At 37.7% G+C, this 13361-nt stretch overlaps 1 protein-coding gene across 1 annotated transcript in view; it reads left to right on the top strand.

Annotated features, from left to right (window-relative positions):
• The window catches only part of iars1 (isoleucyl-tRNA synthetase 1), a 67585-nt gene extending 57055 nt beyond the window's left edge, over positions 1 to 10530 (top strand). The window contains exons 32-34 of the mRNA XM_027165409.2: positions 3177 to 3320; positions 5337 to 5489; positions 10253 to 10530. Coding sequence (XP_027021210.2) covers positions 3177 to 3320; positions 5337 to 5489; positions 10253 to 10332 — 377 coding nt within the window. The 3' untranslated portion in view covers positions 10333 to 10530. The remainder of the gene's footprint in view (positions 1 to 3176; positions 3321 to 5336; positions 5490 to 10252) is intronic.
• The last annotated feature ends 2831 nt before the right edge of the window (positions 10531 to 13361 follow it).

Here is a 13361-nt window from a genome sequence, read left to right as displayed (position 1 = left end):
CAATTTTATTCAAATACAAGATTTAAACCCTATAGAATATTCTTTATTTATTTTTAATTTATTTTTAATTATTAAAAAAATGTATTAATTAATTAAAGAATTAAACCACTAACGTAGTCTCAGGTAAAACACAGAGACACAATAGAACGGTGACAAAAGTACACTTATTTCAGTAACCATAATATACAGACCCTGTGATAGACAAAATCTTTTTTTTATTTGTAGTTGTAGATTTAACCAAAAATAACATACTCCTTTCTGACTTTTGTAAAATAGATCAATAAATAAAACGTTTCATTTGTTTAATTTCTTGTGCCTGTGGGTATGTTAGTTTAAACACATCGTGCCTGCTGCCTATCAGCCGAGACGCTATTTATTTTCAGAATCAGTGCCATGCAGGTATTTAGAAATCCTGACGAAACAGAGCAGTTCGGCGTAGCGCTGTTGTCTGTTCACCCTCCTGCTTTCCACACGCCGTCCGACGTTCCACACTGACTTTTCCCTGTAGCTTAAGAACTGCCCATCTCAAACGAACATCGACGACTCCTCACTTTTTGTCAAGGACACAAACGTGTAACGTTTGAAGATAATAAAAAGATATTGTTTTTCTCATTTCATGGATTGATCCTTATTATCTAGCTACCTGTGTATTAGGATGTTATTTTAAGGGAACCATTTGTAGGTTTCCAGGCAATTAAATCTTGGCACTGGGCAGCACAATAATGTTTCACTTGCTCAGTATGCTAACTAATAATGTTTTCCCTATTCCAAAAATTAAGGGCATTATTTATACACGTTTCTTACCCATCTTTATGCCTTTGTATTTTTTTTTTTGTTGTTGTTGACTTTGTAATATTAGAAAAATGCTGTGCAAACAGAAATTCCTGTTCATATACAGTTCTCTCTCCTTTCACTTGTTTTTAAAGCTTGACATCTGTTTATCTGTTTTACACTCGGGTTGTTTATGTGGCCCCTAGTGAGGGACTGGTACCAACCAAAGAGGTTCTGCTCCAATGAACAGATCTCTCTCTCTCTCTCTCTCTCTCTCTCTCTCTCTCTCTCTCTCTCTCTCTCTCTCTCTCTCTCTCTCTCTCTCTCTCTCTCGTTTGTGTTTTGGAGATAAGGGAATGTAAGATCTCAGGAGACACAAATCCAATCTGTCGCTGCTCTATCTTCCAAAATATACAATATCCTTAAAACTCTTACAGAAGGGCATTCGATTGTCTAATGCAGTTGTTTAGCATAGTATTTAGTGAAACCGCACAAAATGTCCTGTCCCATTTAAATAAAGCATATGCATAAACTCATGTCAGACAAAATTCACATATATTGTTGTTCCCCTCAAACAAGCATAAATTTCTGTCTGTTTGTTTTATTTGAGACAATTGCTGAATTGCTGCTCTGGTAGTTTATAAAAATGTGAAAATAAAATCTGAATACTAATCTTGGGCAGTGTTTATGCTTCTGCGATGAACTTAGTCTTATTAGAAAGATTGCAATCCAGTAATGTAGTTTGTTTTGAGATATACACTTACCACCCACTTTAATAGTAACACCTGTGCAACTGTTTATTTATACAGCTTTCCAGTCACCCAATCATAGGGGATCAAAACAGTTCTGTAAATCATGCACATACTAGTCAAGAGCTTCAGTTAATGTTCACATCAAACATCAGAATGGGGAAAAATTGTGATTGCTTTCATTGATTGTTGAACTCTTGAGCTGTATCTGCATGATTTTTTTGCTTTGTGCTGCTCACACCTAATTGGCCGATTGAAAAACTGCATAAATGCACATGCGTATGTATATGTTCCTAAGTGTATACTCATTTGATAACCAGGCCATTGTGATATGTTATGACACAAAATTTATTATTTAACACATGCTCGTTCCCATGATTAAACATTAAGTAGTAAACCATGACCTAAGAAGTGTTTGCTTTTAGAGTTTTCCTAGTAAATCACACAGTGTAATAAATCATTCACTGATGGTTGGTCCATTGACGAGCACTGAAGATGGTTATTAATCATAGTGCCGGCTTCTGTAACTTGCCTAATGTTTGTTTCAGCATCATGTTTTTCTGTCCTGATGTTGGTTTGCTCTTAAAAGAAAAGGGGAAAAAAACACTTGATAAAATGAAGCAGAACTCCTGCTGCCAGCACAACAGATGGAGGACTGTGATGATGGTGAAACAGCAGAGGCTTTAATGAGAGGAGTGGAAGATGAGGAAAGAAACTACTGTTGATGAGCTCAATGAACGTCTATTAACACTTAATTATACCTAGAGATGTACCAATGATCAGTTAAATGATGTTCCACAATGTGACAACATTGACACATGCGTGATTTTTCAGAAATGAAGCTGTAGTAATTTGTCTGAAAAAGTAAGCGTTGGGCTGTTAATGGTTGTATTTTAGGTGTAAATTGTGCAACAATTGGTAATGGTTGTAATGGGTTTGTGTCCAAGCTATTATCCAGTTGATGTTACAGGGATCCTAAGGGTTGATTGATTACAGTACTACTGTAGGGCTGGAGCTACTATCTGATTTAGAGTGTGAATTTACATTGTATGAACCTATAGGTATGAGAGTCAGTGTGTGGATCGCAATTTGGATTGCAAGCATGGCTTTGTAACCCTGAATAGACATACAATACCGATCAATGAAACACGGCTGATATCTCGACTACAGTTATCACCTCACACCTCAGACTCTATTCAGGCTTAAATAAAGATTTAACTATGAGTCAGACAGCACTAGCAGATTGACCCAATAATCAAATATGTTTGCCAAAGATTGATAGTTTTCTCAAGACCCAAAGATGGTCTATATGGAGTCCTTATACTAAGAGAGACCTGGCAAATGTAAACTGTACCTCAGTAACTCAAGTACTTGAGTAGCCTCTCATTTTGTTTGTTGAGTACTCAAGACCAAATTGCACAACCTTACTTTATGTCTCAGAGATGCCTGAGAAGGTGCATACTGTTGGTCCCTCGAGCAAGGCCCTTAACCCTCAATTGCTCAGTTATAGGCTTAGATTGGTTTCTGCCTTGGATAAAAGCATTGAGCATATGAATAACTGCTGAGAGAGAGAGATGAGTGAATGATGGCAGGTCACATTAAAAAGCAATTGCAATTCAAATTACTCTAGTTCACTGTGATTGTGTTTGTTTACAGAGCTAAAGAACAGCAGTGATCTCCTGGCTCTGAGTGGGAAGACTCTGTATTTGACATCGGGAGCTCGTCCTGCAGAAAAAAACGTCTCCGAATCACTGCTGTGTCCTTACATCAACCTACAACTCATCAACGCATGTCCTGCAGGTACATCGCCCTTTTTTTAATTATTATTTATTTAATTCTCTTTTGTGATTAATCATGCTGCTTCTCCATCAGTCCACACCAACAAGGACAAATCTCCACATTGTTATGGCACAGTAAAGCAAAAAGAAAATACCCCTCCCGTAAATATTTCTTCATTCTGTTATTTTTTTAATTGTGTATTTAAGCACAACAGAACACCAACACGACTGAGGTTACAGTGAGTATTTAATAATTGCTTGAGTATTCCTTTACTCAAATATGAAACTCACTATTTAGGTATTTGTTATGCTCTGTGTTCACAATGACGGCCGTTATGGATAATAAACACAATCTGTGACCGGCAGAGAACAGCACCATCATGGTGTGCTCCCAGACTGGAGTGGAGAGTGAAAAAGAATAATACCTTAATAGTCATTTTTTAATACAACAACAGATTTACAGACTATTTTACACCAGCTGCTACTCCTCCATTGAGCATTTACTTAATACAGCAGATCGTTAGAAATATACACTTGCCATCCATCCCCGTTGTCATTTATGCAGTTTTCCACAAGGCATACAATCATGCAGATGCAGGTCAAAAGCTTCAGCTGATGTTCACAGCAAACATCAGAATGGGGAAAATGTGATCTCTGTGACTTTAACCCTGGCATGGCTGTTGATGCAAGATGTTGATGCTGGTTTGAGTATATCAGAAATTGCTGATCTGAGATTTTCCTTATATCTTAGACAAAATGCTGTTACAAAACAAGAAACTTTGACAGTTCTATAGGGGTTGATGTGAAAAGGCAGAGAAAAAAATAGTCAAGTTGGTTAGTAAGTAATAGTAATAGTAAGACAATTACAGTATTAGTAGACCACATCAGATTCCACACCTGTCAGGTAAGAACAGAAGTTTGTATCTATCTTGGGATCAGACTCACCTGCATTCTTTTCAAGTCTTTACCATGCACAGATTCACCCAAAAAAGGCAGCTAGTCTGCCATTTTAGCTCATTCTACACAAGGTTTTACAGCAATATAGTTTTATCGTGTTTGTAAAGAGTGCTTATTTGAGTTGCTATAGATTTCCTATGAGCTCAGACATGTCAGGTGATTGTTTACTGATCCCTCTCAACAACAAGGTTGCAAACAGCCTACGGATCCTCGATATACAGGATGTTTTTTGTTTATCGCACCATTCTCTATAAATTCTACTTTTTGTGAAAATCCCAGATGATCAGAAGTATCTGAAATGCACAAACCAGCCATTCCGATGTAAACTTTGCCTGAAGCTCTTGACCTGTTTCTGCATGATTTTATTCATTGTGCTGCTGCCAGATATTTGGCTGATTTAATTAGATGGCTGCATTAATGAGAAGGTGTTCAGGGAAATAAATATATATTTGGTCACATAATGTACATGTTTACCTAAGTGAAGTCACAATAAGTTTCAAACACCATTTCTATATTCTGTTAATTGTGGCAGTGAGAACTTTAAGGATGTTTGGAACAGACAACAGAGAATAAATACACTGTTACTGTAGGGCTATAGGCTGATTTCTAATTTACAGTCCTGCTCTATAAAAATAATGCTGATGATTATAATAATGCTAAATATAAAACATAATTATTTAGAAATTACACTAATACATCTTTTTTTTTATTTTAATTATATGCTTTTGTGACATTTTTTAATATTATTGATTGTGCAACCTCTTTGTCAAAATACCATTAAATTCTAGTGTTGTTTTTTTTTTATATATATATATATTTTCTTATATTTTTTAAAATCCTGTCTATCCTGTGTTTTAAAGAAACAAATATAGTTATTTTTCTATAAATCACCAGTGTTATAGGAGATATTTTTTCTGCCTTTTAACTGACACTTTTTTATATATAAAATTAGTATATTTCTATATGGTGTTTCAAAATACACCAGTATAAATGTAACACTATCCTCAGTAAATGTTGCAATTATCGCTATCGGTGTTTGTCATATTAATAGTTTAATACTAAGACCTTCATCCTCACACAGAGTGCCAGAGAGGCGACGTCGGCACATTGCTGCTGGCTAATCCTGCGGATCAAAATAACCTCCAGCCCACAGCCATGATCACCGAAACTGCTAAAGTGTTTGGTCTCAGAGGAAGGAAGCTTAAGCTCTATATGGATAAAGAGCTCAAAGAAGGTATGGGAAGTTTTCTTTTTACACCCCAAAAACATCCCAATGAAAGAAAACTGTACATTCTGTGAATACAAATAAGTGAATTGATGTTAATGAACCCATGCTGTAGTGATTGACATTAGAGTAAGGAACACTGATACTGTTGCCTCAGGCTTGCTCAATACGGATAAATGTTAATAAATAGACATAAATAGTCATTTAATTTTAAACCTAATTTAAACATTTTTCATTCCATGTTTCTATTCTTCCGTAAAGCTGCTTTGAGACAATGTCCATTGTCCAAAGCGCTATTCAAATAAATTGAATAGTTATTGCGTGTAGCTTAATGATACATTAATTCAGTTTATTAAACACAATCCTCTGAAGCATTTTAGTACAATTTTTGTAGATTTTAGTACATTTTCTGTCCAGACCAGACCTGTGTATTTGTCTGTTTTAATGTGTTTCTCACCACTCAATTGTCTTGTAAGGTCTTGAAGGTACCTGTACGAAAATGGTTTGTGGAAGGATATAAGTTTGGGACACCCCACTAAATCATTTAATTCAGGTATTTTAATCACTTGAATGGGGTTGGTGTTGCTTTTCTGGGGTTTGGCTTGGCCCCTTAGTTCCAGTGAAATAAACTCGTAATGCTTCAGCATACCAAGACATTTTGGACAATTTCACGCTCCCAAGATTGTGGGGATAGTTTGGGTATGACCCCTTCCTGTTCCAACATGGCTGCGCACCAGTGCACAAACCACGGCCCATAAAGGCATGGACAAGCAAGTTTGGTGTGGAGGAACTTGACTGGCCTGCACAGAGTCCTGACCTCAACCTGATAAAACACCCTTGGGAAGATTAGAGTGGAGTCTGCAAGACAGGCCTTCTGATATTCCATTCCGGGATATTCCGTACCCGAAACAGAATAAACCTTAGTCATTCAGGCATCATACCTTTCTGTATATCTGCATGCATGTTTCTTAGAGGAGTCAGTCCCCGAATTCCTTTCACTGAATGAAAATACATGCATGACAGAACCGCCTACAGTACTATTACACAGACTGAGAAACATTATAGTATTATAGCAGTTTGAAAACACATCAGTCCATATTTGTAATACATAAAGTAGCAGGTATGTAGATCTGAAAACTTCAGACACCTTTCACTGTTAGACAGTCTCGTTCTTTTGAATCATTTCACTTAATAGCTTACAGACTAAATTTGTCCTCCCTTCTATGTGGTTTTGAAGATGATCCTGTTTGCCCTGACCGAAGGTTTTGCTGGTCCTCTAGAACATCAGTAGAGACGTGGACATATTACGGAAACATTGTCTTTTCCTCCTTTGTTTTTTCCCCTAACCACAACTTCATTGTCACACAGACGTGCTGGAGATCCCTTTAAATATCAGATAAATTCCATATCCCCCAAGTACAGATTAATTTTATGAACATTGTTTAAGGAAATATATAGCATGTAAATATTATAGATATTTGTCAGAGGCATGCTTTTTTCTATTGTTCCTGAACTTTCCACCCACAGAACGCACCAGGTCCAAGCCGATTTATTTATAGCAGTGAACTATCGAGTAGCCTAATAACTATGTAGAGGAACTCAGTATAATGCATTTCAATTAAGGGTGGGTTGTGAATTCATCCACTGTAACAAACTTTTTAAAAAATATCATTGACCCCCCTGCCTACGAGACTACTCTCACTATGAGAACCAATGGTGTCAGGAGCAATCTGCCATTTATAGTCATGAACAAAACATCATCATATAGCTGAACTGTCTAACCTTTTAGAGACATGTTAGGGAGAAAATGTGAGAGAGTTTGGCCACATACAGAGGAGGGATATGGGCTATATAGGAAGAAAAATGCTGAGGATGCAGCTGCCGGGCCAGAGGAAGGCCAAGGAACAGGATTATGGATGTGGTGAAGGAAGATGTGCAAGTGGTTGGTGTGGCAGAGAAAAATGCATAGGACAAGTCGAGATGGAGAAAAATGACCCACTGTGGTGACCCCTAACGGGAGCAGCTGAAAGATTAAGAAGAAAAGAATTCTGACCTCTAATATCCACCTATTAAATCTGGGCTACATCATTGTCAGATACATCATGTATCAGAAACCTGGAAGTGATGTGGAGGATGATATATTTACGATATATTGCCATTATCCAGAACAACTTGTATTTATACAACTGAGCAGTTGAGATTTAAGGTCTTTACCCAAAGGTAGCAGCTTGTCAGTGCTGGGATTTGAACACGTGAGCTTCTGGTCAACACTGGTAACTTCTCAGCTATCACTGTCCATGCTAGGCATCAACGTTGGCATCTCCGCTCTAGAGAAGTAAATTACAGACACCAAAACATGTCTTGACTCATCAACTAAAGTACATGTGGTGTCCTTTTTGTTTCTTCCTTCCAGCCTTGAGCTGTATCGTTATAGTGAATTATGTTTCAGTGCTTTAGATTTTTTTTTTTTTAGTTTTATTCCTGACACGCCATAGTCTCAGCCATAGAAGAGACACCCATGAACAGTTGGCTGAACCTCTGATGCATATCGCTTCCAAAATTGGAAACACTTCAGGATTTTCAAAGTTGTCATGTGATTTGAATTCTACGATTTCCGTTTTTTAACGGTTCGTCTGGAAGCTAAGCCATTGTGACGCTATATTTCCCTCATTGAAGAAGGAAGTTTTGTTTATATCTGTGACAATGAGCACTTATGACGATCAAAAAACACTGGATTTCCCAAATTACATGAGTTTCACTGAATAGACTCACAGAGACGAATGATCTACAGTTGCACGTCAGTCTGTTTTTGTTGGAACATTACATGACTTTACATTAAACATGATGCTGAACAAAACAAACTGATCGGTTTCTTTTCATGTCGGTCAGACATGGGCGTTCACCTTGGCCAATAAAAGCTGCAGTGGAGTCCTTCTGCCGTCAGTCTGAATGTTTGACTACGTGAGACCTGGCACGCCGCAACTCAGAGCTCAAAGAAAACACTTCGTCTCTGTGGCAGCATACATGCGTGTTCAGCTCATAAATACATCAGAATGTACCTTAACCTTCTGTGGTGAATGGTGTAGTTTAGTCATTACCTGTTCAAAGGCAAAACTACTCTAACTCTACACTAATTTTTTTACTAGATAATGAAGAGGGTGTGGCTTCCAAAGTTAATTTTACGTTAATTATCGTTTATCCCTTGACGATTAGTATGTGCTGTTGATTTAATTAGCATCCTCCTTCACGTCTCAAGTCACTGAAAATGCATTGTGGCATCCTGTTCAAGTGAAGAATGATGATCTTGTTTGTGTAAAATGATTTCTAAATATTTTTTCATGAGCGATGAAGAGATGCATGTGAATAGGGTACCGTAAGATGAAGGGATGCAGTAAGTGACCTTGCAGTCTTCAGTGTGTGTTGATGATTAACAGGACTCAAGAGGGCTGAGCGAGCATAATGGCTTCTACTTTCCAAGTATTGCGAGGGATTTTCTCCATAATCTGCTGAATTACAGTACGTCTCCTGGGTGTGTGTGAGGTTTAAGATGCCTCCTAATTACATGGACTGTGTAATAGGTATCTTTATTATTCAGCTTGTGCTTAGCATTTTCTGGTCTTCTTTTACTCTTTGGCATTTTGAAGCAATTCAGTGGATTAATGGTGAGTTTGAAAAAGTAATGTTTTCCTTAACTCCTTTCTTTCTTTTCTTTTTTTCTATTCTCTGTCATTCACCAGCTTAAGTATTCAGCAGCAGTTTGAGTTTTTATTCCCAGTATCTAAAATATAAGAAATACAACAACTATAAATGAGCGTAAAACATTTCCCTTTCTATCACTCTGATAGTCACCGGTCTGTCCAGGTAATGATGAAATATGTGTTTTTGCCATCTGGCTGAAAGTGGGTCACATCCCTGAAGCTCTTTCGAACAAAGACGCCATGCGCTCTCATTTTCTGAATGATGTCAGCCTTCATCAGTTGCTAATGTTTAGGCTTCACTCTTTTAGAAACATAGTAAATAGACTGGCAGTTTTGGCTAAAAAAGAAATCTGTTCCATGTGATGCAAATGTGAGCACAGACTACTGACACTTTAAGACTCTGTCATCAATTAAAACAGACAAAATAACTGTTTAGATGAACTTTATATTCACAAAAGTAATTGAAACCCCAGGGACTCTGACCAGGATTGTAAAGCACTTATAAATGTGTGTGACTAAGTGATCGATTAAGTCTCACATTACACCAGAATTTGTATCCCATGTTAATCATCCTGGCTTTTCTATGTCCCATGAGCTGCAGAGCTGATCGCTCACTCTGTCCTGCATGAGAATGAACACCAGCAGTGATGTAGGAGCCCAGTCACACCTCCATTCACCACCTTATTTCTTCCTGTTTATTGGTTTATCACGTTGTTGTTTTTTTTTTTATTAATTAAAACTACTAAAGCTTCATTTGAACATGGGCATCAAATTCATTCTGTACTTTTGTCTTAGAAATCTCAACGTGTTAACATGTCTTCAATACAAAAAAAAAAGTCCCGCGTGTCCTAAAATGATTCACGAGCAGATGTGCTACTGAACCCAGAGATGTCATCATGATCAGTAAAACAAACATGCCCTGGATCATTTTAGGGAATATTGCAGAACATACATTTCACTTTTGGCCCAAATGTTGCTGAATATAAGCCTGATATATGTAATAAAGTTTAAACAGTTGCTTGTTTAATGCCTATTGCATCACAATCATATTTAATCTTTTTTTTTTCTTTTCAGAATTCACTGAGACATCAATGAAGAATCTGAACACAAAGACTTTGTATGTACAAGTTCTTCCCACAACTGCAGATGCATAACCATGTAGTGAATTATATTAAAGTGTCTAATTTTGTTCCCACCAATTCATATTTTATTGTGTCATACATCATGTCATACATCATCCTCTCCATACCTTTTTTGGTGTTAGAGCACTTAGGGAATGAAAAGGAATACGAGTCAAATGATGGCATTGTCTAATAAATGGGTTCTGAACTAATAAAGACAATTCAAACCTGTCACTGTTGCATATTATCTTATCTTGTTTGAATTATCAAAATGATGCATTTAGCATTAACTCATAATTATACATTCAGTTGTAAGACTGTTTTTCTGTATGAAATTTCATGATACCCATTTCATGACACCTTTTTTTTTTGCATGTACTCCGTTTAGACAATCACTTCTTTAAACACTTATAGAAAAATAAAGGAACGCTTTAAAAAAATTAAAAGCTCAGGAAAAATTGTGCACATTGCTGAGAACCTGGAGCAGCATAAATTAATCTATTATTTATAGGAAGTTTTGTAAAGATTATACTAAAAAATCATGGCCTAAAGTCACGGCCTAATGGTTAGATCTAGAGTCTGACTCCTAACCTTAAGGTTGTGGGTTCGAGTCTCAGGCCGGCCATGACTGAGGTTCCCTTGAGCAAGGCACCGAACCCCCAACTGTTCCCTGGGCGCCGCATCATAAATGGCTGCCCACTGCTCCGGGTGTGTGTTCACGGTGTGTGTGTTCACAGTGTGTATGTGTTCACAGTGTGTGTGTGTTCACTGCTGTGTGTGCACTTTGGATGGGTTAAATGCAGAGAACAAATTCAGAGTATGGGTCACCACCCTTAGCAATGTCACGTCACTTCACTTTCATCTGGCAACATTTAAAAAATGTGAGGAAAAATAAACACCATGTTAGATCTTTTTATACATTAGTACATCACTCTGCATACAGCTGACTGCCAGTACTGTTACTGTAACTGTCCTGTTCTAACTGATGTGTGAGATTCAACCAGTATCAGATTCTTAACATTACTAGTATAAGATTCTTATCATTACCAGTAAGAGATTTGACCAGTATGAGATTCTTATCATTACCAGTATGAGATTTGACCAGTATGAGATTCTTGATTTGACCAGTTAGTTGTAGATGAGGGCGGTTAAGCCTGGTCAGAGCTGAAAGAAAGGCTACAGTCACTCAGATAATCGCTCTGTGTAAGTGTGGTGAGCAGAAAAGCAACTCAGAATGAACATACCTGGAGGTGGATGAGCTCCAACAGGAAAAGAACTGAAAGCACAGACTCCCCAAAAATGGACAGTAGAAGACTTGGAAAAACAGCCGAGATCTAGTGAGGTACACAGATGTTAGGGTCAGAATCTGGCATGAAGGCATTCAGTCATGTTAGGAGTCTCATTTAACTCAACCTTTATGACTTGTTTTTTTAAAGCTCTGCTCTTGCACCAGAGGTTTGAACCATTCAGCTGTTTACTGTGAGAAATTCTATTAATAATCTAAATGAAAGTAACACACACAACCAGAGTGGAAGAAAATAAAGAAATAGATGCAAGAGACGAGCTGACATCAGAGGGAAGCGAGTGTCACTATTAATATCTTAACACAGCTTGTCCTGGTGGGTTTCTTATTTGGATAAGACTATATATATATATACACACACAGTTTCTTGGAGAAGCAAGGACATTTCCGATGTCTTACTTCACTTGCAACTTTTGTCTGAAACATCCTGTTGTTCTGGAAACTTTGTGTACTATTTCAGTGTCCCTGTACATGTATTACTGAAGTGCACTGCAGCTACACACACACGCACACAAACCTACTATAGAGTTTCCGATCACAGGAGTCCCACAGCACCATCATAAACATACAAGACACACACGTACATTGATTAAAATATTGTCAGAAGAATCTAAATTGAACTCGTGCAAAAAAAAAAATTCATGAATGTGTGCTTCAGTGGTTTCCTCTGGTTACTCCAGTTTCCTTTCCTAATTCAGGGACATCATGTAGGCTGATTGGTGTCTCTAAAATGTGAGTGTTTGTGATGGTTTGCCAGCCCTTCCAGGATGTCCTTTACCTCCAGTTCCCTGTGAGCCTATATAGAATAAACGCTCCAGAAAAATGGACGGATGGATTTTCGTTCTGTGCGTTCTGGCGTTTTTTGTTTCTTTTGTCTTTTAGTGTTTTTTATGCATCTACTGGTCTGTACTCTTCTGAAATCTGTAGTAATTGCCAATTTATGAGCATCCACAACTCATAGATTTTAATTATGTATCACTTAAGTACAAGTCTTAGCCTGAGTGCAGCATTTTTATGGTGCACATCCCTCATAGTGATGCAGCAGCAGTGTTATTGAGCAGTTTGAATTGCTTTACAGTTGGGGGCGCTGAAAAGCAGAAAGCCTGCTCCTGAGTTGCTGCATTTTTTATTTTATTTTTTTGTTTTATTTTTTGTCTTTATTTTTTGTCATTGTTTTTTTAATTCTGTTATTATGCTCTTTAAAATTATGAAAATCGTACAAAACTGTCACTCAACTGTGTGTGTGTGTGTGTGTGTGTGTGTGTGTGTGTGTGTGTGTGTGTCTGCTCAGCCACTATTCATCACCTGATAAATCTTACAGAGGTCATGTGTGTGTCTGCATGTGTGTGTACACCAACCCTTGTTTCTCTGTGTGAACATCCGTGTGTAGTGATGACTCGGCCTTTCCCTGTGTGAATATTAAACACACCTTTGGCCATCTGCTTCCTCCACACACACATACACACATATACACACTCCCTCTGAAGTTGTTGGAGCAGGGCAGAGTGTAGCAATGCAGCCATCTGTCTCACACACACTCATCTCATCACACTTCCACTGTTCAAACTTCAGATGTAATTAAGCCATTATTGAGCGAAAGAAGGGATGACGGCGATTAAGACTGAGCCGTCTCTTTCTCTGATCTTCTTGTCCGTCTGTATTAAATGCCTGATGTCTTGATGAAGGCATTGGCTTTGGCGATTCTTTGAGCATACAGTCATCACCAGAATGTTTGCCGCCCTTCATAAAAACATTCCAG

This window comes from Tachysurus fulvidraco, chromosome 2 (genome assembly GCF_022655615.1).
Source record: "Tachysurus fulvidraco isolate hzauxx_2018 chromosome 2, HZAU_PFXX_2.0, whole genome shotgun sequence".
Taxonomy (NCBI): Eukaryota; Metazoa; Chordata; class Actinopteri; order Siluriformes; family Bagridae; genus Tachysurus; species Tachysurus fulvidraco.
Note: the sequence above shows the minus strand (reverse complement) of the source record. Positions and strands in the feature narration are given on the sequence as shown.